The sequence below is a fragment of the Pseudopodoces humilis genome, chromosome 16, assembly GCF_049639895.1.
Source record: "Pseudopodoces humilis isolate 2021_Gansu_Grassland_sample_001 chromosome 16, ASM4963989v1, whole genome shotgun sequence".
Lineage (NCBI taxonomy): Eukaryota > Metazoa > Chordata > Aves > Passeriformes > Paridae > Pseudopodoces > Pseudopodoces humilis.
This window is the reverse complement of record NC_142215.1, coordinates 1,317,899-1,345,789: the sequence shown is the minus strand read 5'-3', so window position 1 is coordinate 1,345,789 and position 27,891 is coordinate 1,317,899. Positions and strand designations below refer to the sequence as shown.

The window sequence follows — 27,891 nt, the reverse complement described above, 5'->3', positions numbered from 1 at the left end:
TCTAAAATATAAATAAAGTGGATTTTTTTCAGTTTGAGGAGGTGAAAAAATAATTCCCTGAGACTAGACTTTGGAACACATTATAACTGGGAAGAGTTTTTTGAATTGTGCCTGACCTTCCCTTTAGGTTCTTGGCTTTATGAATTTGATGAGGAGTTAATTCAGGTCTGGAATTCTTTCAGATTATGCTAAAATGCTTTGAAGGAGGCCGACTTTGGGGGATGGTAAATAGGATTTTTTTCAGTGTTGGGCACTGCAGTTAATTAAGGACAGCCAGGGAGCTGCTCTGGAGCTGTTGTCTTGTATCTGTATAAAAAGGCAGTAATTTTTTTGACAGCCACTGATTGGAAAGTTGCTTGCAGCTCTCTGAAAGCAAGGGCTACACGCTCTGGATCAATAAGTGGCAAATTTCCCATTAAAAAGAATACCTGAACAATGTTCCAAATAGCCACTGGCATCTTAATTTTCCATGGAAACCTCCAACGCTCGTGTGTGGAGGACAAGTCATTTTCAGACAATTTTTCCAGACTACTTGTTAACAGTTATTGCTGTCCCAAAAGGTTGACAGCTTACATGATTGATATTTCATTTACTTGTCATCACTGGTGAGTAATGGGGAGGGTCATGGGTTTTTCTCCCCCTCTCTCTCTCCCCCTCTCCTATATTTTTTGGGGGGAAATGCTCTCAGGTGTGTTTATTTTAGTTCATTATTTGAGAGAGTGATCAGAAATGTTTATATTGTGTATAAAGATGGCTGCATCTTTAGAATTAGATTTGGTGGTGGAATTCCATTGGTAAAATGGGAATTCAAAAGTTAAAAGCTCATTTCCCTATCCCAGGTTCTGTCCAGCCTGGCCTTGGGCACTGCCAGGGATCCAGGAGCAGCCCCAGCTTCTCTGGGAATTCCAGTCCAGCCCCTCCCAGCCAGGAATTCCTTCCCATTATCCATCCAAATCTCCCCTTTCCCAGTGGGAGCCGTTCCCTGTGTCCTGTCCCTCCATTCCTTGACCCCAATCCCTCTCCAGCTCTCCTGGAGCCCCTTAAGGACTCTGAGCATTCCCTGCATTTTTCCCTTCTCCAGGTGAACATTCCCAGTCTGGCTACAGCCCTGCATGGCCCAAGCATCTTCCTGCTTTTGATGTTCTCAGCTCTTTTTCCAGCCCTTTTTTGCCCATTCTGAGTATTTTTTTTACCCAATAAACATCCTCTGGCTCACTCCAGCAGCTCCTGTGGAGTTTTTGGTGTCTCAGGATGTCTGCTGAGATTTTCTGGGATCCCTGATCCTTCATCACTGCCCAGAATTCCAGATCCCTTTGGGATTCCCGTGGAGTTCTCCTGGCTGCAGTTTTGGGGTGTATTTTTGTCAAGTCTTTGTGTCTGTGTTTGGTTTTCCTGGCTCCTCCAGCTGCTGCATTTGCTGGAAATGTTTCATTTCCTCACCTGCTGGAGCATTCCCAGCTTTCAAGGGAGCCTTTAGAGCCAGGAGCAGATCCCTGTGGCAGCTCCTCGTTTCAATTCCTCCGTCCCTCTTTTTTGTGGGAACCTGAAATGATGGAAAGGATGGAAAGGAACCTGATCTTTACTGTGGCAGTGAGAAAGAAAATGAAAACAATCCAAATTAACAATTAAATGAAACAATCCATAAGCACTTTTACCTGGCTTACTGAGTCATCTCTTTCTCGGCTTTCTTTGCAGTATTACTCCACTGTGATGGAGCAGCAAGTGAATGGACAGTTGATAGAGCCTCTCCAGATCTACCCACGAGGTAACGCCGAGCAAACCCCAACCAACAACCCCAAGAGCTGGTGCTGAAACAGCTCCCTGGCACCTTTTGGGGAGGTTTAAATGCGCAGAGCCTGGTGTTTACCTCTTCATTTGGAGGGAAGAATTCATTATTGGTGGGGAAGGTGGAGAAAAGTGCATTTATTGCATAGGAAATAGCTAATTTCCTGGAGTAAATTAGACTAACGAGGTTTGCAGAGTACATATTTAAGTAACTCATTGGTGATGGCTCTGCCTGGATTCCAAGCAAAGCAGATGAATAACTGAAGTCTTGGATACTTATGGAAATTTGGCTTTTTGGAGCTGTTTTAATATCATTAGCCAGCCTGACAGGCTGGGGATGTCACTGTCACCATCGTGGGATGTGTCTGTCACAGCAGCTCCAGCCAGGGCTCATTTTAGTCTGAGATTTGGGCATTTGGTGTTCTCCAAATATTCACAACCTTCTTTACTAGTTCTGAACAGGGAGAGATGTAATCAATTCTGTGGACCGAGGCAATTAAAAAATAGGTCATTTCCAACCTGAAAAAAGTCCAGAGGCAGCTGGTGAGGTTTTTTGGGAATGTTCTCTCTGAACTCAAACTCAAAAAAAAAACCAAAACAAAAAGCCTGGTGCATTACATAATTCATTCAGATCTCAGTAGCCAGGCTCCAAATCTCTGGCTCTTAATTGATGGAACAGAGAAGGTTTAAATTCTCCAAGTAAATCTCCCAGCAATAAATTAATTGAAATAATTAAAAATTAAACTCTCCTCGCTTAACTGGTACGACACAAATAATCATACTGTGAGGCTCCCAATGAAACGTTCCGTGCTTCTGTTACTTACAACTCTCTGAAGTTTGAATTGGGCAAACCAGGAGCCTCCTCAAAAATGAGGTCTCTGAAGGAGGCTCTGAAGGAGGGTGGGTTTCCTGGAAGTTCTGTGGGATCCTGTGGAATTTTGGGGGAACGAGGAGAGTTGTGTGGCTCTGGTTGAGAGGGGACTCGCAGATGTTGGAGCTGTGGCACCACCCAGGAGCTGGAACCTCCTCAGAGCAGGGAGAGGAGAGGGAAGGGTCTCCTGCCTCTTCCCAGGCATGGATCATGGAATCCTGGAATGGTTTTGGGTGGGGAGGACCTTAAATCCCATCCCACTCCTTGGATAGGGACAATTCCCACTTGTCCCAGGCTTCCCACTCCTTGGATAGGGACAATTCCCACTTGTCCCAGGCTGCTCCAAGCCCCAGTGTCCAGCCTGGCTTTGGACACTGCCAGGGATCCAGGGGCAGCCACAGCTGCTCTGGGAATTCCAGCCAGGAATTCCTTCCCAATATCCCACCTTCCCCTGCCCTATCCCAGTTTAAACCATTCCCTGTGTCCAGTCCTTCCATCCCTCATCCCAGTTCCTCTCCTGGAGCCCTTTGGAGGCCCTGGAAGGGCTCCCTGGGTCCTTCTCTTGTGGCTCAGGGAGACTGAAGTGGATGATCCGAGTAGGTTGGGAAAATCTTGGAAATCCTTTACATTTCCCTTTAACCACCCAATGCAGGGGAGGGCTGGCAGGAACTGCTCAGCCCTGGGGCTCAAAGGGACATTTTGAGATTTAACCTTCTCCCTTTGGCTCATTCCTGAGGAACCTGGAACCTCCTTTTCCTGCTGCTCTCTCCTTTTCCTGTTTGCTTTCCGAGGATAATCTCCTCTGGCTGGCCAGACTCGGAATTCTCTCTGTCCTACTCCAGATTCAATCCCTCCCTCCAATCCCCTCCAAATTCTCACCCCTGGCTCAGCTCTGGCTCTCTGCTGGGTATTTCCTCCTTCCCACTCCCTCCAAATTACTCAGTTTTTATTTCATCTTCCCAAACCACCTCCTCAAAACCCCTTTTTTTCCTAGGTTAGATCTTTAAAACCTACCCAAACCCACCCCTGAGCTCTGCAGCTCCTCTGAAATACCGAACAAAATGTGCTTTTCTGCTTTTTTTTTTTTCTTTCCTGCTCTTTTTTTTTTTTGCTTTTTTTGCTTCCCTCTCTTCTTGTCCTGCCTCTCTAATGAACATCCCAAATTTTGTCAGCACCAGCACTTTCCTCCCGTGCCCTTTTGGCCGTGGCTCTCCACGTTCCCCACTTGAAAGCCCCATCAGCACCATGCAGCTTTTCTGCCTCTAATTCCCATTTCTTCCCTTTCAAGAGATTTCTTTGCAAGTCCTTTGAATTCTTTTCCTTTTCTGCCTCTCTAACTTCTGAGGAAGCCTCAGTTCCTGCTTCCACTCAGCTTCCAAAAACTCCTGTATTCCATAAAAATCCTGTCAGGAGTAAATTTCCATGTGCCAACCTGGGTTACCTGGGCTGTGCTTTATTTGTGTCATAATAAAAATATCTTTAAGGGGAAAAAAATTTAAAAATCAGTGTTTTCCTTATTTTTTTAATAGGTTTATTATTGCTGTTTAGGTAGTGAAAGCCAGAGGGGGTTTTATATTAAAAATAAACATCTGTATGTGGTGTATATATAAAAAATGTGTGTACAGAGATATATATCTATATATATATCCACATATAATTGTATATATATCCACATTTTTATATATATTTTTATATATATGTATATATTTTTATATACATCTGCATCTATTTTGAATACATATCTTTATCTTTTTAATGTATATTCATAGATTTTTAATTAATTTACATTAATATTAATAATATTAAAACAATATTTTTAATAATTATATATCACATGGTTTAATATTTATTTATATATGTATTTTTATATATACATATATTTATTTATACACATATATTTATTTATGCACATATATTTTTATATACATATATATTTTTATATGCACATATATTTATGCACATATTTTTATGTACACATTTATTTATACGCATATATTTATTTATACACATATATTTATTTATACGCATATGTTTATACGCATATATTTATTTATACACATATATTTATATACATATATTTATTTATACACATATATTTATATACATATATTTATTTATACACATATATTTATTTATACACACACATATATATAATATATATTAATATATAAATAACTATATATATAATACATATTTTTCTCTATATCTATGGGTATTTTAATGTATATATATATATATTTTTATATGTTTTTATATATTTATCCTCCCCCTATGTTATTTATATCCTATTTGTGGAATGCAAGGTGAGCACCTCATCCAAATACACACCATAAAAACCATTATTGCTTTAATATGTTGTTGAAAACATCCATTTTAATCTCTTGGAAAACCAGAATGTGCTCATATATATTTCTAATTTAAATTTTGGGTTGGTTTTCTTTGATTACCCAGAGCCTCATGATATTTTTCCCCTGCTGAAGCTGCACGTGGTAATTTTTGATGTTGTTAAAAGGCACGTGGCCCTTGGTGCTGTGTTTAATAACCATCACCTGTGGCCTTCTGCCTAATAAATAGTTCTGCTTCCTGCTGTCAAAAACGGGAGGGAGAAAAAAATAATCAAATTTCTGCCATCAATCAGCAGTGACAGCCCCTTTAACCCAGCGTTTGTAGGGCACTGGGGCTGGGACACGCAGCTTTGGGGCTTCTACATCCTAAAAAAGCTTCCAAAAGCTCATCCCTGAGTGGAGAACAGGGAATGTTCACCTGGAGACACCTCAGGAAAAATCTTCCTTCTCCAGCAGCTCATCCCTCTAAACCCAGACGTCACCATAAAGTGCCACTTTTGTACGTCTGTCCCCAAAAAGTGACGGTTTTGGTGGCATTTATTCCATATTTACCTTTTATTTATTCCGTATTTACCTTTTATTTATTCCGTATTTACCTTTTATTTATTCCATATTTACCTTTTATTTGTTCCGTATTTACCTTTTATTGATTCCGTATTTACCTTTTATTTATTCCGTATTTACCATTTCTTTTTTCTGAATTTACTTTTTCTTTTTTCTGAATTTACTTTTTATTTATTCCATATTTACCTTTTATTTTTCCCATGTTCACCTTTTCTTTTTTCTGTATTTACCTTTGTCCGTATTTACCTTTTTTTTCCGAATTTACCTTTTCTTTTTTCCGAATTTCCCCTTTCTATTTTCCATATTTACCTTTTATTTATTCTGTATTTCCCTTTTCTTTTTTCTGAATTTCCCTTTTCTTTTTTCCATATTTACCTTTTATTTATTCTGTATTTCCCTTTTATTTTTTCCTAATTTCCCTTTTCTTTTTTCCATATTTACCTTTTGGAGGCTGTTGCCCCTGCTGTGTTTCCCTCCTGGTTTTCCCCCATAATTTTCCCCACGGTTTTCCCATATTCCCCCATTTTCCATGTTTTTCCATTTGACCCAAAGCGCCTCTACCAAAACAACCAATTCCTGACGCTTGGCAGATGATTCCCTAAAAAAAAAAATCCAAATATCACTGTGAAATTCCAGGGAAAAATCCAAACCCAACCCAGGTGTGCGAAAACACGGCGCCAACAAGGTTGGAATTTAAATTACCAAAAGAAATCCCATCGTTTGAGCCAGCGGTTCTCTCGATGGCGACGTGTTTTAAGCAGAAATTAGAATTTATATTACGCGGTGTCAGAAAGCTCTTAGCATTTATAAACGCTCACTCCTGCAAGTTGAAAATCCTGGGCTGTAATTCCCACTCTGGGTCTCGCCAGGCACTTTTCAATCATTTCTCTCTGCTAATTTTGGTGTCACCCTCATTTCTTTTGAAAAGATTCATTTGGAGCAAATTTGTAAATGGCCCTGATGTGTTCTACAATTTAGTCAATTACTGTTTCAGCCTGCAAACCTCCCGGGAAACGGAACATACATGGCCTCAAGGTACGAATTTCAATAATTGTTTCAGGAAAGTTAGATGGATTTGTAATGCTGTGTTCCACTTATTGAAATGTCAAATAAAACTGCACTTTCTTGAGCTCTGACAAGCAGATTTTTTTTATTTTTTTTTTAATTCTGAATTTCTTTTTTTTTTTTTTTTTGGTGAGGGAAGGATTAATCTGCAAAAACGTGATATCTATATTTATATATATATAATTTTATTAAAAATGCATTTGCCTTTGTGTTTTTAACCTCTGCTAATCATGTTCTTAAATTTTACTAGTCCATTTATCAACTGCTGTCTGCCGCTACTTCAAAGCTTTTAAACCCCCACCTCATCCCCGTGATTCCAATCATTTATCCGTGTGCAGAAGGAATTATTTTAGATTTTTGATTTCTCGTTGCTCCTGCAACCACACAGAGACGACCACAAACGCGTGAAGCCGTTCTGGAGTGGTTAAAACGCGAATAAACAACGGGTTTTGCCGCCTTTTCCCTTAAGCCTCGCGCTCCTCGCGGCGCCGCCATCGCGCAGCCTGCTAACCTACATACGGCCCTCACCCGTGCCTAGCAACCAGCTAATTAACCTTCCCAGCCAAACGAGGAATTCGTGGCAAATTACAGGTTAATTAGAACGGTGTCCTCGGATCTGATCAGGCTCCTCTCGCTGCCCGCAGGTGAACACGCGTGCGGGGGCCGCCAACAGCGGCGCCTCGGCCGCCTCCGAGGCCCTCCCCAGCAATAGGTAAGAGCCAAGCTCCTCTTCCTTTTCCTGGTTTTCCCTTCGTTTCCCGTTTTTTTTAAAATCCAAAACAGAGCCCTGGCGTGGCGGGGTTTGGGGAAAGTCGGGGGTTGAGCGGATTTCCCGGGAAAAGGGCGGAATTCGCGGGTGGCATCGGGGTGGGGATGCTGGGGCTTCCTCCCGTGTGTTTGCTGCTGGAAAAATGAGGGGTTGTTGGGAATTCCAGGGAAAAATGAGGGGTTGTTGGGAATTCCAGGGAAAAATGAGGGGTTGGTGGGAATTCCAGGGAAAAATGAGGGGTTGGTGGGAATTCCAGGGAAAAATGAGGGGTTGGTGGGAATTCCAGGGGAAAAATGAGGGGTTGCTGCTGGAGAAATGAAAGATTGATGGGAATTCCAGGGAAAAAAAGTGAGGGATTGATGAGAATTCATAGGTTTGTAATAATAAATAGCCTAAATAATGAAGTTACTCAGGTTTATTAATGAGGGGTAGGGGTTTTTTGAAAATCTTTTCCACTTAGGTGCCCATTTCCTACAATTCCAGCAAAATTTTAGAGTCCATCCCCCTTATCTTGCTTTTTACATTCCAGCCCTCATTTGAAAACTCAATATTAAGGTCTTCAAATGCAAGAGAACTCATTCTCTGTTTTTTTTTCCTAGAGATTCATTTTTCAAATGCTTTTTATTACGTGAATTGTTACAGGAAGTCATAAGTGATGGTAAAAACCTCCCAAAAAACCTTTCTGTGTTCTTAAAAAGGAGTAAGGAGGGGTTGGCTCCATCTTCTTCCTACAAGAGAATATCTGAACCACGGGAATGGAATTCTCAGGAGGCTCCTTTCAACCTAAATTATTCTAATAAGCACATAATATTCCATTTATCTGTGCATCAGCATCCTGCTCCCTTTTCTCTCTGAGAAAAGAAAAAAAAATGTTGTAAAGATTAAAAAGGTGAATTTCAGCAGATTAAGATGATCAGAGAGGGGCAGGTTTGTGGTGTCTTGGGCACAGTTTTAAGGTGAATTTTGGGTGGATAAAGCCACAAATCCCATTTTTACTGCGGGAGATTCCAACAGCAGGGCTGGAATTTTTTTCCCATTGGAAACCTCATCCAAAAAAAACCACTAAAACCCAGTTTTGTGGGTTTTGTAGGCTCTGTAATGGTGGAAATTTAAAAAACCCTCATCCTGGCCAAGTTTGCCCCATCCCTCGGGGTGCGTTTGAGCCGACACAGAACTCTTAAAAAAAGAAAATAAATCTGAATATCTTTGTGCTCTGCAGTCCAAGCTAAATAAAGCTGATTTTTCTGTCACTGCTGCGTGCTTGGCTTTCAGTACTCCCTGTACTTTGAGCTTGTTCTTCAAGTGCATTGAAAATGAAGCTTCTAGAAGATTCTTGTCACCTTATCTGGTGGTTAATTGCCATTCCTTTTCCGAAACCTTCTGCACCAGGAGTTTTGTTTTTGAAGTAATTGAAAGTCTCTCTTTGTTTCATGTTCACAAATTGTTAGTCATGAAAGATGACAAGATCAACTTATGTTTCCTTGGAAAACTTAATTTTTCTTTAAAGCAGTCGTGGGAACAAGAGGCCTATTAAAGAACAAAGCCACCAAATATGAAATCTGTGTTTTTCACTGTTCCTGTTAATAATGATCTGTGATCAAGACACGTGCACAGGCCTTTCAAGAATATATTATTTTGTACTTTTATTTATTTATTTTTGGTTTGGTTTTTTTTTTAACTTCAGTAATAAGAGCAGAATGTCCCTTTGAGATAAAGTTTTGCAGATGTTGCTGCCCGGGCAGTTTGTTGTGTTGAAGCTCCAAGGAACAGAGTTTGTCAGGAAAGGAGAGGGGGGAAAAAAACCCCAAAAACCAGGATTTTGTGAGTTTTTGAAGGAGTTTGAAGCCATGAAAGGTTTTACCCTTTAATTCACCAAGCTGGGAGTTGGGGTTTGGTGACGTTCTGTAAATCAACACGAGTTCTGTTGCGTTGCTTCGGGAGTAGATCCTCCTGGAAAAGCAGATTGGCCTGGAATGGGTGCCCACGGAAAGCTGTGGGATTTAGCCACATCCTAAGGTTCCTAAATCAGGAATTCTGCTCAGGATTCTCAGCCTGGAGCTGAGATCTACAGGAATTCCTGAGGAATAACACCCTGGGGAGCTCTAAAACCAGATATGGCCCTTGGAAACTGGACATAAACCACATTTCCCTGTGATTTTTGCACCACCTGACATGTGAGAACAGCTTTATTTTAAACTTTTCCCTCTCAGAGCTGGTGAACAGCTGGTTGTATCTCACCAGCTTGTGCAGTCAGGTGTCTAAACCACCTCTAGGCTGGAAAATACACTGATTTTTCTTAGCTGCTCATTGCTGCTTCATCCCTGCTGCCTGATCTCACCACACCTTCCCCTTGGAGTTTAATCTGGAATATGGAACCACGAGCTCCCCTTGCTCCTCGCTTTGTCTGACAGAGTGAAACAGCCCCAGTCATTAAAAATAATTGCTTTTTATTTGGTTTGTTTCTTTTCCAGCTTAAAAAAGTCCTCAGCAGAGCTGAAGAAAATCCTTGCCAATGGCCAGGTAGGTGCTTGGGTTTTCCTGCACATCTGGAGTGGTTGGGCACATCTGGATGGTGCAGAGCCACTCTCAGCTGCCATTTCTCGATCAATGAATAAATAACAGCAATTAACATTAATAGGATTAATTTAATCATGTTGATATTAATTTAAAATTAGCCATAAATGTGTAATTTGTTCGTTTTGCTGGGTGGTTTGAGGAGAAGTGAGGGTTTGCTGCTGGAGAAATGAGGGATTGCTGGTGGTTTCAGGAAGGAATAAAGGTTTCCTGGGAATTCCAGGAAGGAATAAAGGTTTGCTTGGAAATCCAGGAAGAAATTAGGGATTTTCTCTGAAGAAATGAGGGTTTGCTGGGGGTTTCATGGAGAAATTAGGGTTTTCTGGGAATTCCAGGAAGAAATTAGGGGTTTGCTCTGGAGAAATGGGGGATTGCTGGTGGTTTCAGGAAGGAATAAAGGTTTTCTGGGAATTCCAGGAAGAAATTAGGGGTTTTCTCTGGAGAAATGAGGGTCTACAAAATTGTAGAACACCACCTCGTTGTTCTCTTTTTGCTCCAACCCCCAGCACCCAAAATTGAAGTTTTAATTCTTTTTTTTTCCCCTCCATTTTGAGCTGGGTGGGTTGGTTTACAATACCATTAAACATCCACAGTTAAATGAGAGTATTTAAAAAAAAATACCACCAAAAGAAGCCCAGATTCTCCACCAAGCACATAAATAAATACATTTTAATGTTTGTCCCAGGCTGAGCCCTTTGGCAGCCTGTCCAGGGGCTGGGAGCTGCCTATTAGGCTCTATTGACTGAGACATCTGTGTCACTGCAAATAAAAGACTCTTATTGATTTTCTTAACTGCTCTTCACTTCCCCTCCGCCTTCCAAAGGCTGAAATCTTAATTATCTCAGATGCCTATTCAGGGTTTCACACCACGACCTCTCCCAGCCTCATCGGCATTTCATGAATCCAGGAGTTGGGATTGGCAGCCAGATAAAGCTGGAGGTTTGTGGTTTCCTTCAGCCTCACCTGGAATCCTTTTTTTTTTGGGAAAAAAAATGGGATTTCCCCCTCTCTGGAATCCAGCTGGGAAATGAGGATTTTAGGTTGAGCTCAGTGTTGTCAGATTCCTTCCTGTTGGTTTTTAAATGTGTTTTTCTCTGGGTGGGTTGAAATTCTGGGGGGTAACAGCAGCAGGTAACTTGGAAATCGAGGTGATGCTTCCTCTGATGTTACTGATTTATTTTAAGGTAAAATCCCAGAATGTGAGCAGAATCCCTCCATGATTGGCTGAGTTTGGCATTTTATTTGTTCTAAAAAGCAGAAAACAAGTGGTTGGTGTGCCCTGAAAGAGATTCAAGGATTTGTTCCCTAGGGTTTAGAATTTTAAAGCCAAACCTCTTCTTATGAAGTTAAAAATGTTATTTAAACTCACCAAAACAAGTAAAGAAAATAAGGATTAAGTGCCTCTTATGATATAAAAAATGTTACTTAAACCCACTAAAAAAAATAAACTAGGTAATTCTTATGATATTGGAATTGTTACTTAAACCCACTAAAAAGAAAATAAGAATAAAGTTTTATACTAAAACCAAATAAAAAGAAAATAAAGATTAGGGACCTCTTCTGATATTAAAAGTGTTACTAAAACCCACTAAAAAGAACAAAATATTCAGTTTTAATGCTACTTTTTAGCCAGCCTGCTGGGAGTTCATCTGCTTTTTGTTGAGAGCAAATTATTTCAGTCGTGTTCTGCAAAATTTTGGTCACAGACCCACAACTGGCAATGGGTTTCTGGATGAAACTTTAACTTTTGTTCATTTTGGGGGGGTTTAAGTCACACTTATCATTACTTAAGCCTGGCCTGGGCCATTGTTTTTGATTATTTTTTGGCAGTTTCTGCTTTGAGGCACCCCTTAATGATATTCCCCTAGTAGTTTCCATTTAGCTTTAATAAGGAATTCATATTAATCATTAAAAGAAGGGGCCATGATTCTTCAAGATAATCAAATATTGACAGGTTAGAAATAGCTTTCTGCCTGGCTTCATTGATATAGGTGATGGGATATAAATATTTATTTCTTTTCTGTCACTCAGGGTAAATGCCACCAATTGATTCAGCATTGATAGAGTGTCAACAGTTCATAAGAAACATTTGAGTGGCTCCTGTTGCCCCATCGAGTGGGATTTACTAAATCTCCTCAATTGGCTGCTCCTCACCCCAATCTGGATTAATTTGGAGTTCTCCTCTTCGTGATTTACAAAAAAAAAGCCCCACCCAGCTCTGTTTGCTGCTCGGTTTTTCCATGAATTCCCTGGATTTTTGGCAAGTTGGGGTTGCAGGTTTAATATCCCAGCCCGCCTTTTACGATGGAGAATCCGGTTTTCCCAGTGAAATAAATAAATCACCCCGTGCTTTTGGCATCTTTATTTGAGCCAGTAAATCACATTTTATCTCCCCATCAGTTGCAGATCCTTCCTCCAGCCCAGCATTCCTGTTTTTCCCTGGAATTCTGGAATTGCCCTTTGAGCCTCGGAGGATGGAGCTGCTCCTGTCCCTGTCCTTTAGGGAATGATGGGGAGAAAATTTCCCCTTTTCCCAGGAGAAATGTGCTTGGTACCTCCAATTCTGCTCCATTTGTTGCTCATAACTTGAGAAACCTCCAAAAAATCTTCTCTTTTTCCCTAACAAGAAGTAAAAAATGGGAATTTAGCCAGAACGGTGCTGTGGGTTCGTTGGATTTCCCTGCAGAGTGGTTGGCTCGGGAGGATGTTTTTGGGAATGCAGGAGATATTTGTTGAGGATTCAGCTCCAGCTTGGAAGAGCAGAACTCCTTAAAATGAGCAAATCTGCAGCCTGAGGGAAATTATTTTTATTTTAAGGGTCTGCTGTAGATTCTTTACGTATTTTAAATCCAATTCAATTGTTCCTCATGAGGAGCAATTCCCCCCTTTCTGTTTGCATTTTTTGATGGATGCAATAAGCGAAGGAGCTTCCAGTAATGGAATAAATGTTAATTTTCATCATAAGCCTTGGTGTTGGGATGGGCCCTCCTAAGGAACCTGGCCCAGGTTTAATTGCAAATACGTAATAAAATAATCAACTTCTGTTTTGAGTTGTCTCAAGTCAGGTTTTCCCATCCCTGTGCAGCAATTCCAGTGAGAAACCACGATTTTTGCTCAGGTAGTGAAAGGAAAAACCATCAATTTTGGGTGAATCATTTCTGTCCTTACAACTTCTTCTAAATCAATAAAATATTTCATTCTCTGGTCATTAGAAATGCTGAGTATTGACTCTTTGGGACATTTGAGCTTGTTATCATCACTTGTGTTAATACACAAAAATGACATCTTTAAGCAGCCAGGCCAAGTCATGTGAAATATTTAACTTGGTGTCCCATAAAATACAAGTAATTACTGAAAATGAGTTAATGGTTCCTAGGAAAATACCTTTTCAGAGCAGGATTTACCCAGACATTTTCTGCTTAAAACCATCAGGCAATGGGGGAATCTTTTCCAGAAAAGAAAATTCCTTTCAGCCCAGAATTAATTCTGATTAAAACATTTATTTTAAAGTATAAATGTAAATTGCAAGAATATCTTTAGTGATATTTTTAACAGATGCAAAATCAGAATAAGTGTGTTCATCCAGGAGAAGGTTGAACTCTGGTTTTTCATTTCAGTTGCTCCTTGGGCAATATTGTTAAGCTGTTGTGAAATCCATATTTAAAAGATGCCAAATTCAGGAATTTGCAGTGCTTTTATTATCAGCTGCTGCAGAATTGCTGAGGACCTGAGTTGTCCCGGTGAGCAGAAGGGTTAAAGCAGAGAATTTGTCGTGTATTTCAAGGAAAATCGCTTTTATTGCAATCCCAGACTGTTTTGGTTTTTTTTCCTTTAAAACATACACTTTAAATTAAAAAAAAATAAATTTTGTATAAATTGAGCTGTGAGTGAGCTGCCACTCGATTATGCTGATTCCAGAATAAACCCCAAACTTTTCCAGCTGCCAGGATTCTTTCAGTTCACCTCCAACTTTTCCTTCTGTGCTGCTCTGGAGCCCCTTTTCCTCTCAGTACCAGTGCCCTGACCCTCTTGAGCTATATTATATCATTCCATTTTGACACCTTTTATCAAACTTTAATGAAATGACCCAGGCAAACAAATTGTCATTAAACTTTCCATCACTTTGTCCCTTGGTATCGTCTTTTATAAATTGGACAGCAAATGTTGTATTGATCTTCTCGTTCTTGCAGCTGAACTTGAAATGACCCAGACTGCTTGTTGTTTATGGCCTGGAGTTGCTTTTCCTTGACATTTCCATCCCCAGCATGACATCTCTTTTGTTTTTCTTTCTTTCTTGTGGAGATGAATGAACAAGACATTCGATACCGAGACATCCTCGGCCACGGCAACGGAGGCACCGTCTACAAGTGAGTGGTGGTGGGGGGGGATTTCCAGTGGAAATCTGTCCAAAAATTCAGATTTCACAGTGGTTTTTTTTTTTATTTGTCACGTTTTGGGGTTTAGGGTGGGCCCTCGCAGGGAAAAAAAAAAATAATGATAATCTTGATATCGACTTTTAAACCGTTCTGGGGGGTTTTATTCCGGTTTTAACGCAGCTTTGAGTCTTTTCTGGGGGACGAGTTGAGGGTTGGCAAGCGGAATTTGGGATGCTGGATTGGCCTCCAGGATTTGGGATTCCTGCTGGCTCTCCTTGGAATGACAGCACTGGGATGTGGTGGCACCAGTGCCCTGCCCCTCCCTCCCCCCAGGCTGGATAAACCCCCCCAAATTTCAGCATTGCTGCTCCTACCCTGCGGCCAGGATTAATTTGAAAATTAAAATAAAACGAGACTTTCCTGTTGAGAAAACTCCTCCTTGTGCAAAGTTTAAACTACAGAATGTCATATCTGGGACTTAATAGTCTGCAGTGGGGTATGAAAAATATTCCAGTGGGAATTAAGAAATCCATACTTTGTCAGAAAGCCCTGAGGGAGTAATAAAGGTTTCCTCCAGAGAGCTATTTACCATCTACAGTAACCCAGCATTCCATTAGGGTTTTGTTTATACCTTAGACATTTTAACTTCGATATTAACATTTTTTTTTAAGTATTTTTTTCTCCCCTAAAATGTTTTAAAAGCCACGGTGCATTTAGTTTAGTTTCTAATTGGCTGCCAGCATTACAGAACGACTCCTCCTGGCAGAAGGTTTGATGGAAATGAACTTCCAAAGGCTCCAAGGAGGAAGTGAAGTCTTGGGATGGGATCTTGAAGTCAGTTTGGGCTTGGGGGTGGAAAGGTGGTTCAGAAATCTCATGGATATTTTCCTGGAGAAGGATCTTCCTAGAACTTGAGGAAATGGTGTTGTTTTCTGATTTTATTGTAGATATGGGAGAGGATGTTGAGCTCTGGAGCTCAGTCGGTGACTTGGTGGTGTCAGGTGAGGAGGCAGGGAAGCTTCATCAGGGAATTTGGGTGAAGGGGGTGTAGATGCTCTGTTGGACACCATCCCGTGTTTCTGGAGGTGTGGAGCTGGGATCCCCTGCCTGGAGTGGCATTTCCCTGCCCTGTGGGACAGGGAACATCTCACCTGGAAAGGCAGGAGCCCGTGTCAGGGAGGTGTTTCTGTGCTGGGTGTTCCTCTGTGGTTCTGAGTCTGCAGTGGCTGCAGAGCTCCTCCAGCCCAGGAGTGCCTCCAGCCTCTCCCTGGGAACGGGCACTGCGGTTACGTGTGGATATTTACAGGTGATCACAGAATCCTGGGATGGTTGGGGCTGGAAGGGAATTCAGTTCCTCTCATCCCACCCCTGCCATGGACAGGGACACCTCCCACTGTCCCTGCTGGATCCAAGCCCTGTCCAGCCTGGCCTTGGACACTTCCAGGGATCCAGGGCAGCCACAGAAAATCTGGGAATTCCAGCCCAGCCTCTCCCCACCTTCCCAGCCAGGATTTCCTTCCCAAGATCCCACCCTAAATCTCCCTTTTCCCAGTAGGAAGCCATTCCCTGTGTCCTGTCTCTCCATCCCTTGTTCCAGATCCCTCTCCTGGAGCCCCTTTAGGGACTCTGAGCATTCCCTGGATTTTTCCCTTCTCCAGGGGATCATTCCCAGCTCTCCCAGCCTGGCTCCAGAGCAGAGAGGCTCCAACCCCGTGGTACAACCTCTTCCCTTGGAGCAATCCCCCCTTCCAAAAAGTTCCCGATCCTCCCTCTCCAGCGGAGCAGCCACGCCCCGACAGGAAATCAGGAATTCCAGGTGGAATCCTCCCAGGTAGCTGCACTGCCCCAGCCACAGAGATATTTTATCCCAGTAAATCAATGAACATTTGTCAGGTAAAATGGATTGCAGAGCTTGGGCCGTTTCCCTCTCCGGCGTGGGGAGGAGAGGCCGCGTGGGGATCGATCTGTGGCTGAACAACGAGCCTGTCCACACCCTTCTTCTTATCTTTTTATCTTTTTATCTTTTTGTTATCCTTATTTTGGCTTTTTTTTGGGATTTCTTGTTTTTTTTTTTATCCCAGCTCTTTATCCTCCCTCATATCCATTATGGCAATGAAATATTCCAGCGTTCAGGGCCGAGCAAAAAATGAAAATTCTCCATCCTCTCCTTATTTTTCCATGGGAATGAAGCACTATTGGAATAGTTTATTGAGATTGAAGTATTGATCAACTTTTCCTGGCTGGAGGTGGGGTTGTTCTCTTTGGGAAGGCAATGTTTAGTTAGAAAATGGATTTCATTTATTTGGGTTCTTTACAGCTGCAAGTGGTTTATGGCTTGGAGAGAAGAGGTATCTTAGCTTTATTTTTATGACAGTATAATTATACTTTAGAAATACACTTGATTACTGTGTGGAGCAAAATTGTTCCACTATATTGGCTCGGCCAATATTGCTATACAAACAACTTTTCAGTCAATTGAGCCTGGTAAAAAAATCAATACTTTATAGCAATATTTCTAGGGAGAACTTGCTGAATCTAAATGTTTTTTGGTTTTTTTTTTCCCCTGTTCTAAAAAGAAGGGATTTTATAGTTCTTTGACATCTTATTCTGCCCCTACCTTTTGATCCGCTGTTTGCTTAATTAAGGAACGATAAAAATTCTCGTGTTAGATACGGCAAAACCAGTTAATTAGCTTTGCTTTTTTGGTTGCTTGCATGTTCAAAAAATATGTGAGAAAATATAAAACGAGCCCAAACTGTCTATTGAACATTCCAGCAGAAAGCAGGAATTCTTCCAGTGCTGCTCAGCGGGCAGAGTGTGCCCTGTTTTGGGTAAAGATCGTCAAGAAAAGGGTAAAAAGTGCTGTAACAAAGCACCTGAGTGTGCTCCTCTGCTGTTTGCCAGGTGCTGTGGGTAGGTGGTGTTGTTCACTCTGATTTCCACTGTGCCTGGAGTATTTAAATCCCGATTTTAGGTGGTTTTTTTGCAACTCAGCTGTCTATTTTTTGGTGGTGGGATGGAGGATGCACCATTTCAGCTCTTCCCAAACATCCGTGTGGCAGGACATCTCTGGAGTGGCTTAAATTGCTTTTTTTTGGAACAAAACATTTAGTCCAAAAGACATTTTAAAAAGGGAAGTCTTATTTTTTAAAATAATATTTGTTTAAAAAAGACATTTGTGCTGCCTCCTTGGGCTCCATCAGTGGCTGCAGAGACTTCTCTGAGGAGATCTTTCCTTAGGTGTAGGATTTGCTTTGGAATGTCTGCATGTGCTTTGCCTGCCAGTCCCAGGAGCAGCTTCATTAAAATATTTAGACCTCAAATCCTTAATTTTTTGTATATTTTGAGCCTAAATATTACCAAGTAGAAGTGTTTGACTCTGGAAAATAATTCCTCTGTCAGGTCTTCCTGACATCACGTGCCTAAAGCATCACTGTTTCCTTTACACAGAAGCAAAATGAAGGTTTTATTCTTATTTTAGTTTTTGTTTTTCGAGGAGAAAGGAGAAGTGAGATGCCCTGAACTCCGTTTAGGGCACGGCACAGCCTCCTGGGATTTATTTTAACAGTGAGGTTTTGTAACTCCCTGGCTTCTGTCGGAGTCTCCAGCAGCAGGAGCATAAAGGAGAAATACCCATAAAGCCCCAATGATGCCCTAATTAATTTGGGAGTTACCGGGGTCTGCGAGAGAGGGAAGGAATGGGAACATCGGTTCCCATCTTAGCAAAATGCTGTGAAAGCAGAAGGTTTCACTTTGAAGCTGAGAAATTGGGAGAGAAGCGGCTGTGGATGATGCCCCGCGCCAAGGAATTGGATAGCCTGGGAAACGGGGAGAAAGGAGGGAGTTTAATTTGTCTGAGCAATTTCCTCCAGCAATTCTGCACTTGCAGCATCTGCCCTTCCCTCCCTTCCCCGTCTCAGGCAGCCTCGGGGTGCCCCATTAGCACGTTCTAGCACGTTCCGTGGGCACGGCTGGGATGGGGCAGCCGGGATCTGCCCTGGGACAGAGCTGGGGAAGCTCTGGCAGCCCTGGAGCTGGGATCTGGAGGAGTTCAGCTGTGCTGGTGGGGAAGGGAGGTGGAGGGAATGCAGCTCCCTGTGCTGGGGCGGTGCCTTGAGGAGCTTTGGCTGAGGATTCTGCTGCTGCTGCAGGACAGGGCTCACAGAATCCTGGAATGTTGGGTTTGGGTTGGAAGAGACTTCAAATCCCACCCCATTCCATCTCCTGCCATGGGCAGGGACACCTTCCACCATCCCAGGCTGCTCCAAGCCCTGTCCAGCCTGGCCTTGGGCACTGCCAGGGATCCAGGGGCAGCCCCAGCTACTCTGGGAATTCCAGCCCAGCCCTTCCCCACCCTCCCAGCCAGGAATTCCTTCCCAAGATCCCACCCTAAATCTCCCATTGGGAAGCCATTCCCTGCATCCTGTCCCTCCATCCCTTATCCCAAATCCCTCTCCCCTCAGGCCCTGGAAGGTTCTCCAGGGTCTCCCTGGATCCTTCTGTTCTCCAGCACCCACAGGAGCTGTCATTTCCCTCGTGGTGAAATCCTCTCATTCCCATTGGTTTGGGCCCTGGCAGACAGAGATGGAATCACTCGGCCAAGGCAGGGATGGAGCTGTGGATTCCCAGCCTGGAGCTGACCCAGCTTCACTCCCAGGGAAGCTTCTCCCAACCTTTTCTCCCCAGTGCTTATCCCAGCCTGGTGCTCAGGGAAGGATCACAAGTTTGTTTGGCATTAAAACCCATCTTTGACCCCTGGAAGTCTTAAAACTGCATCTCCCTTCATTCCTGTGGAGACATTTCCCTTTTTCCCCCCTTTCCTGTGCATTCATTTCCTCCTTCTCTCGTTTGGTTTTCTTTTGAGTCCCACTGGAAGCATTGGAACAGCGATACCTGGCTGAGTTAGGGATGCCCCACTGGGTTTTATCTAATTCCTGTGTGGTTTAAACAAGACTGACCAGTGCTCGCTGGTCACTCGCTGCCTGCCACCCCGGCCGGCCCCGTAAAATCTGTTATGCACAAAAGTGCATAAAATGAAGATAAAGTACCTCCTTTGAGGCTGACAAAACCCCTTCCTCTGCAGAATGGGAGCTGCAGTGGAAGTAAATAAATGAATGGACAGCAATCACAGCCTAGTTGATGAAACTGTTCAATTAAAGCACAGGCATTTACATGGTGTAATTTCCCTAAATTGCCAATGAGCCCCTTTAGACACAACCAGTGTTCAAATTGATTTCAGCATTGATTTTGGCTGAAGCTGATAAATTTCTGCTTGTTAGTTAAAGTAATTTTGCAGAAGACTTTGTAGTGCAGTATTGAAGTGTTCATTTAGCTGATGGTTAAAAGAGGAGTTATTTACAGAGGGTTCTACTGTTGGGCTGAGATGGGACAATTCCCCGGTCATCTTTTTACTTTTAATTTTTAAGCTTCAGTATCCAATCAATACGTTACTGAAACTGATTAAAATGTATCCAGCCAGCTGCCTATGGCTGTTTAATTAGAAACTGGATGATTCTTAAATTAAAGTTGTTTTGTTTGTGTTGGATGTCCGTAGCTGGGAAGATGAAGCGAGCGGAAAATGGGAGTTGGTGTCTTGTTAGCAGTGGGAGCCCAGGGCCTCACCACCCTCCCAGGCAGGAATTCCTTCCCAATATCCCATCCAAATCTCCACTTTTCCAGTCTGAAGCCATTCCCTGTGTCCTGTCACTCCACGCCTTGTCCTCAATCCCTCTCCAGCTCTCCTGGAGCCCCTTCAGGACCTGGAAATCTCTCCCTGGATCCTTCTCCTCTCCAAGCTGAACAACCCCTCGTGTTGGCATCTTAATTCCAGCCACCAAAGAAGGAATTAAGGTTCCCTTTTGCCTCAGGCTCTGTTGCTTCACGTTCCTTTTCCCAGAATTGTGCCGGATTCACTCCGGGCTCTCTTCCACGTGCAGTAACGCCGCTGCTGCTGGCACCACACTCTGCTCCAGCTCCCTCCTCCTTCCTTGTCTCTCTCAGGATTCGGGGCTGACCCGCAGAGGGACAGGCACAAATCCCATTTCCCAAGGTTAACCCCGAATTTTTGGCTGTGGGAGAGAAGGAAGACTGGTGGAAGTACAGCTGGAAAGAGGAGCAGGGCACAGTACAGAGAGGTGAGGGATCCTCGTTCCCTGAGCTTGGATTCCAGCACCGAGCTGGGTTAAGCGAGACATTGCTGCTCAGCATCTCCTTCCTGCGGCCTCTGCTGCCAGCTGGGCTCTTTTTCCCAAAGTTTGAACATCCAAACACCACTATTTGCTGTTTGTTTGCCACTTCCCCAGCAAATCATTTTGCAATCAGCGCTCCAGCATCTGCGGTGGCATTTCGGAGGGAGGGGAGGTTGTGCTGTGAACCAGCACAGCCCCATAAAATCTCCTTTTTCCAACTGCTCTGCACTTTGGCTTCCCTGATTTAACAGCCACAGAGTCAGGCTAATGTCTTTGCTATTGCGGGAGGCAGCAACTGGCAAAGTGGTTATTTCCTAGAAACAATTTGAATTTCTTTCTTTCGATGGCCGTGGGAGAACGTGAGGCTGCTGTCACCGCTCTGCCACGGTCTGACCGTGACAGGCAGGGGCAGCACCAGGCGAAAAAATGAGTTAAAAATGAGCAAATGTTGGGTGATTTGCTGTGTGGAGCCGTCCTGCAGGGCTGAGTTCTTTTTGCCTGGCTCTAACCCAGCTTTTTTGCTGGTGGTGGTTTCTCAGGAATGTCCAGTTTGGCTCTTTCTGTGCCCTCCTGTCTGAAGGTGCTGCTTGCTGCAAGCTCGGCCTTTCCCGAGCTTCTGAGCTCAAAGGAGAAGCTTCAAGCTTTTGTTTCTGTTTGGAAATGCTCTGCCCCAGAGACCTCTGGTGTGTGGGTCTGGAGAGCTTCCTCTGCAGCTCCTCAGTGCAGTGTTGAGAGTGAACTCTGGGGAAATGGGATGATATTTTCCAGCCTTTTTGAGGAAAACGATGTCCTGCTGTTTTTAACAAACGTGGGTGACCGATTCCCAAAGCTGTGAGGGAAATGAGGCACAGAAAGGAACCAAAATATTCCTTTCTGAGGCCACTTTGGGAAGTCCAGATGGGCATCAGGAGAAAGCTTCTGGCAAGAAAGGAGGAGCTCCAGTGCTGGGAGAGGCAGGAATCTCCATCCTAGGGCAGGAATTTCTCCCCAATATCCCATCCAACCCTTCCCTGGGTCCTGTCCCTCCAGCCCTTGTGACTCTGAGGTTTCCCTGGGCTGGAGGGGAGCGTTGCACGCCTGGATCCCGCAGCCCCATCACTGCCTCTGTCACTCCATCATTTTGTCATCTTTGCTGATGTTGGTGATATTTCTGACTGACTCATTGGCATAGCAGACAGGTCATGGCTTTCCCTTGAATCCTTCCTGCTTGCCAAGGAATTTCTTATTGATTAGAAATCGTTTTTTGTGGGGAAAAAATGAAGGGATTTATCCTGGTGGCCGGAGGAAGCAGATCTTGTGCTGCTCCAGGCTCCTTCAGTGGCGTTCTTATCGTGGTAAAATAAATGAGTTTTTAAAATAAATGTAATGAATTTTGGCTTCTGGGCAGATGTCACATTTGTTTTGAGATTTACCATAATGCTAAACTCAGTTTGTGGTGAGGATTTCCTGGGTTTGATGGGAAAAGCTGCTGGAAAAAGCTCAGGGATCTTTGCAAACTCAGCCCCTGCTCGTGCTGTGACCATTTTTGTGTCACTCACACGTGGGCAAGGGGTTTGCAATTAAAAACTAGGGAAAAAAATAAAAAAGAAAATTTAGGAAAATGGGATTTTGCTGCTTTTCCCTGCCTGGTTCTACAATGATGGGTTTGGAGGTGGCACCAGAATCTGGGAGATGAGACTTTGCGTGGGAATATTGGTTTAATCCCCTCCCAGACATCCACAGATTGACTGAAAGTCTGGTTTCCCTCGTTATCCCATGGGATTTCTGTAGCTCATCCCTCAGAACCCTCACAAAGGTCTGAAATCCAGGATTTTAGCGGTGCTGACCGCAACCAAAACGATCGATTCCACCATCCACTCCCACAGAACATGCTAGAAAACCCCTTTTTCCCTCCACACCACAGAAGGGGTAATTACTGCAGCGACTCCAGCCTAATTTGAAGCGTTAGCTGTTAATTAAAACACCGCAGAGGTGTAGGGTTGTCTTTTGGTGTAACCAAAGCTCCCGTTCCACCTCCATTAATCACTTTACAGTTATTGTGCTGGGGAAGGGCAGGACAACTGAGATGCTGGATCAGCCTGGAGTAAACAAATTCCTGCCCATCCTGGCATCCCAAAAGCCCCGGCCACGCTCCCCGGGCGCTCCCAGCTCCTTTGTGATCCAATTCCCAGTGATAATTAAATGTTAAATTGGTGCTGTCAGTGCTCTGTAAACCAAACCAGGTATCTGCCCTCTGCTGGAAACCGATCCCGAACTTCCACGGATGAATTAGCGTGCGTCATAATTAAATAATCGAGTCTTCCCTTTATAATTCGCTGGGAAACGGGAGATCTCTCCCATGGAAAAAGGATCAGCTTTCCTGACGAGCTAATTAAGCTGTCCACTCTGCTCCCTATTAAGCCAACAGCTGTGGAGCATCTTCTTCATCCCTCATTCCTGCTCATCTGAAATGTTTTCCCACTGTTGATTCATCCCCAGAGCTCATGGATTCCCATTGATAATCTCATTTTTTACATTAATTTTTTTCCCCTTCTGCCTTCTTAAGTTCTGATTTTTTCCCCCTAAAATCTGGTGCCACTCCATTGCTTAAATGTCCATCCAGGAGTTCATCATCCCTTATTCCTGCTCATCTGAAATGTTTTCCCACTGTTGATTTATCCCTAAAGCTCCTGGATTTGACTCTATCAAAATTCCCATTGATAATCTCATTTTTTACATTCATTTTTTTCCCCTCTGCCTTCTTAAATTCTGTTTTTTTCCCCGTAAAAATCTGGTGCCACTCCATTCCTTAAATATCCATCCAGGAGTTATTAAATTAAGTTGAAATTTTTAGGGATTTCCAAGTTTAAGTATTTTAAGTATTAATATATTAAGTGTTAATATTAATTAATTAAATATTTATTATAATACTAATTAAAAGTATGAAGTATATTTAATTATTTTAAGTTATTTCCAAGCCATTACCAGAAATTAGGGGAGCGCTCAGGGTTATAAATAAGATTAAATGATGTTTTTCACCTCTTTGGGTGATTTTGCATGCAAAAAAACCCCAAAAAACCCAAGTATTAAAGCTTTTCTTCTTCACTAATAATTGCTGGAGGTACAGAGAGGTAAAATATTGGAATTTTTAAAGTTGCTGCCACATTTCTGACAGTGCTGCCATAAATCAGGGTGAGACAGTAAAACCAGTGAAGAGGAAAACTTTAATGGTTTTGTTTTTATGCAAAATTACGTTGGATTTTGAGGAGGTTTTGGGGTTGGTTTTTTTTTTATTCTACTTTTATTTTCTCACGTGGTCACGGTTAGAAATATTCAAGTCATTGTTAAATAGCCAATTATGGGTGTTTCTCCTCAGAAATTAAGATAAACTGCTGTTGAAATCCACTGGAAAATTATTTTGGGTACATGTGAGCATCAGCAATAATTTTTTCATGCCCCCTCTAACCATAAAATAAATGCAGAAATTGAATTTTGCTGATTTTTTTCTGTGGCTCCTTAAGTTCTGAGAAAGAATTGGCCATAATCTGTTTTAATTTGATTTAATTGGTGCAGCTGCTTGTCTCCGAAAATACCCACAGGACTGGCAGATTGGTGAGATAATCCTGATTTTCCATGAAAATTCTGAATTAGCGGTGATCATCTTAATTAATTCCATTGGAATTAAGATGGGAAAATGGAAAAATTCAAGGTTGGACTCAAAGATTTAAGGTTGGACTTAATTTTGGGGGTCTTTTCCAATCAAAATGATTCTGTTAAATTCCCATTTATATTTTATTTTTCTGCTGTATCAATGTTTCCATGTGTGTATTTTATATCAAAAATAAAGATACAAATCCTGATGAGTGGTTCCCTTGTAAATATATTTTTAATCCATTTTTTTCCCCTCAGTTTTCCTTTAGAAATGCTGGATAAAATTGGCTTCATGCAAAATTTAGGAGGGGAAACTCATTTTTCTGTGAAGTGAGTGTATTTATCTTACACATCCTCACAGAGGGAATTTTATATCATCTCAAATTATCAAATTTTTTCCTCACCCAGGGCTTACCATGTCCGTAGTGGAAAAACCCTGGCAGTGAAGGTAAGAAATTCCAGATATTTTACTTTTTTCCAGCTTTTTCTGCCCTTGCTTTCCTTTCTTTCCCTTCCCTTCAATTTTTTTGCTCTCAATTTGATTTAGTGCATTAATTTATTTCTTTCCAGGAAATTTATTTATTCCTTTATTTATTCCTTTATTTATTCCTTTATTTATTCCTTTATTTATTCCTTTATTTATTCTTTTATTTATTTACAGGAAAACCCCAGCCTGTAAATTTGGTCATTCCCACTGAGCTCAGATTTCCCAAAATTCAGGATTTTTCCACAAGGAATTGCCTGAAAATTCCACATTTTGGTGTCTCCGTGGATGTTTCCAAGGGCTCCCTGTTTGATTAAATTTGGAGTTTGTAGAATTTTATGGTCAAAAGAAATCCCAATTTTCTCTGAAATTCACTCAAATCTGGCATAAAATACCAGCAACAGCGTGGCAGCTCTTGGCTGCAATTTGTTAATTAAATTAGAAAATTTGTAAATGAAATTATTAATGGTTCATCTGCACAAAAATAAGCTAAAAAATGGAATTTTTCATTAGTGTTAGATTTTTTTTTTCCAATTTTTTCAGTGGAGATTCAGAAAAAGAAATTGTTCATGCAATTCCAATTAATAGTTGGTGATCAAAAAAAAAGAAAAAATGTAAATTTTGAAGTGTAGTTTATGGAGTAATTACTTAAAAATCTGGGAAAATAATTGGGGTTTTAATTAATTTTTCCCGTCCTTTAATCCTTAAATTCTGGGATAATTGGGATAAAGAGTGGGAGAGGAGGAGTGGTCAAAGCAGGATTGAAATGCAATTTAGAAAGAAAAGGTTATACAAGATTTAAATGAAATATTTCCATTTATTGAGCAAAATTTGTGTGGTTTGACCTCAGATTTGGGCTCAGCCTGTGGCTCCAGAATTTATTAAAAGTATTTATTAAATTTATTACAAGGAGTTTTTAATGTGTTTTTACATGGGAATTCTCTGTGTTCTGATGGGCACAACCGGACGGAAAACTAAACAATAAATGGGATTTTTTTAATTACAATTAAAACTTTTATTGTTTATCATTGATTAACTTTAATTATTATTATTACAATTTAAAACTTTATTACAGTTTAAAACTTTAAATGTGGATCTAAAAAAGCTCCAGTGCTTCCTCAAATTGGCTTTTCCGAGCTCCATCCGTGACCTTAAGGAGCGCCAGGAAGTTCTGGGAATTCTGGGAATTCTGAGAATTCTGGGAATTCAGGAAGTTCTGGGAATTCAGGAAGTTCTAGGAATTCTGGGAATATAATATATAATGTTATATAATATTATATATTATATATATATTATATAAATCTCTATATATATAATAATATAATAATTATATTATTATAATGTGGATTTATTATAATATATATTACATTATAATATTATATAATATTATAACATATTACAACATATTAAACCATATATAACATACATGTTATATAATATATACCTATAATATATATTATAATATGTATAATGTATATATTATATTATAGCATATTGTATATATTTATATTTTATATTTCTATATAATATATTCATATTACATATTTTATATATTGTATAACACATTATAAGTAATTTAGATAATAGATAATTTATATTATATATAATTCTAACATATATAATTATATTATATATTTATAGATAATATATTTTATTTATATAGTATCTTTAATATATTATATAACCCACATTATAAATAATTATATGATAGATAATTATATATCATTCTAACATGTAGAATTATATATTTATATTTTTAATTTAATATATATTGTATATATTATATATAATAATATATATATTATAACCTACATGATAAGTAATTTATATAATAGATCATATATATTATATATAATTCCAATATATATAATTATGATTTTACATCGTAATAAAAAACAATTAATTAAATTCCTTCTATCTTGACACCAGCAGCAATTAAAGAGGATTTCAGTGCCAAATTCTTGGCATGATCCTCACACAGATCCAATATTTTGACCCAGAATTGTCAGGAACCAGGAGAGGGATCTGGGAAAGCAAAGTTTTGCATTTTGGGGCTTTTTTTGCTGATAAAACACAGATTTAATTAGAAAAAATAACCCAAAACCTGTTGATTAAACCACTTTCAGTGTGTAAATAATCAACCAAAAGCAAATAATCCATAACATAATCCCTCAGTGATGCACCAAATTCCATAATTTATATATAATATAAAGATATTTTCCATATTTTACATAACCTTAACCTCCAGAGGACTTAATTTATTTTTCCAAGTCATTTTTTTCTATTTAAAGGGGGAAAACCCAAGTGAAAACTGAATTTGCACTGGCTTTTTTGCCACTCTCCCCCTGCTTTTAGCTGTGATTTCAATTTTATTTAATTTAATTTTATTGTGATTAATCATTTGTACACTGATTTCCTTTGAGCTGTACACACCATAAAAGACAACGATGTCAGCCTGGATTAAAATTGGAATTTAAAGCAGAATATTTTGAATTTGACCCCGTGATTTTTTTGCTCTGCTTCCCTTTAGCGCCACTGCAGCAAATGGAGAGAGTCATCCGTGACAGCCCGTGATGAATTGCTGTATTTATATTTATTTGGGATATTTTAATGGCTTCTCACTAATTCTAATTGAGCAAGGGAGTAAATTATAATTCACTCACTCAACTGCCAGCTCAGCTCGGGTGGATTCATCCCTCTCTCCAAAGTTCAGCCCCAGTATGGCTCCAAAATCAAATTTTTTTGGGGGTAAAAACTTGAAGATCAGAGGATTTCCATGTCATTTAAATTTCTTTTTTAAATTGCTTTTCTGCTCCAAAATCCTTCCCCAACTCAACCATTCCAACCAATGTTGACCCTGGATAAATCCTGGCCAGGAATCACACTCGGGTGATTCCAGAGAAATGATGATTTGTGCTGCAAAGTTCTTTCAAAATGGGAAAAAAATGTTGGAAATTTTGGGATTTAGGGAAAAAAACCCCAATTATTTCATGTTCCATCTCATTGTGTCAGCTCTGGAAATTGTCCAGGGAGATTTGGGATTCTCCATCCCTGGGATATCCAAAGCCAGGGATAGTGGAAGGTGAAATGAGATCACTTTGAGGTCCTTTCCCACTCAAACCATTCCAGAATTCCAGGAATTCCCATCCAAATCTTCTTTTTCACAGCTCCATCCTCAGCAGCAGCGACTCTGAGATCTTTTTTTAGATTGTTTTCTTTCCTGGAAGATTTTTTTTTTTT

General features: G+C 41.0%; 1 protein-coding gene across 3 annotated transcripts in view; it reads left to right on the top strand.

Moving 5' to 3' along the window:
- Window positions 1–27,891, top strand: part of MAP2K5 (mitogen-activated protein kinase kinase 5) — a 126,957-nt gene that overhangs the window by 11,690 nt on the left and 87,376 nt on the right. For all 3 annotated transcript variants that reach the window (XM_005521794.3, XM_014251017.2, XM_014251016.2), the window contains exons 4-9: window positions 1,696–1,765; window positions 6,560–6,600; window positions 7,275–7,342; window positions 9,871–9,919; window positions 14,276–14,340; window positions 24,576–24,615. In XM_005521794.3, coding sequence (XP_005521851.2) covers window positions 1,696–1,765; window positions 6,560–6,600; window positions 7,275–7,342; window positions 9,871–9,919; window positions 14,276–14,340; window positions 24,576–24,615 — 333 coding nt within the window. The remainder of the gene's footprint in view (window positions 1–1,695; window positions 1,766–6,559; window positions 6,601–7,274; window positions 7,343–9,870; window positions 9,920–14,275; window positions 14,341–24,575; window positions 24,616–27,891) is intronic.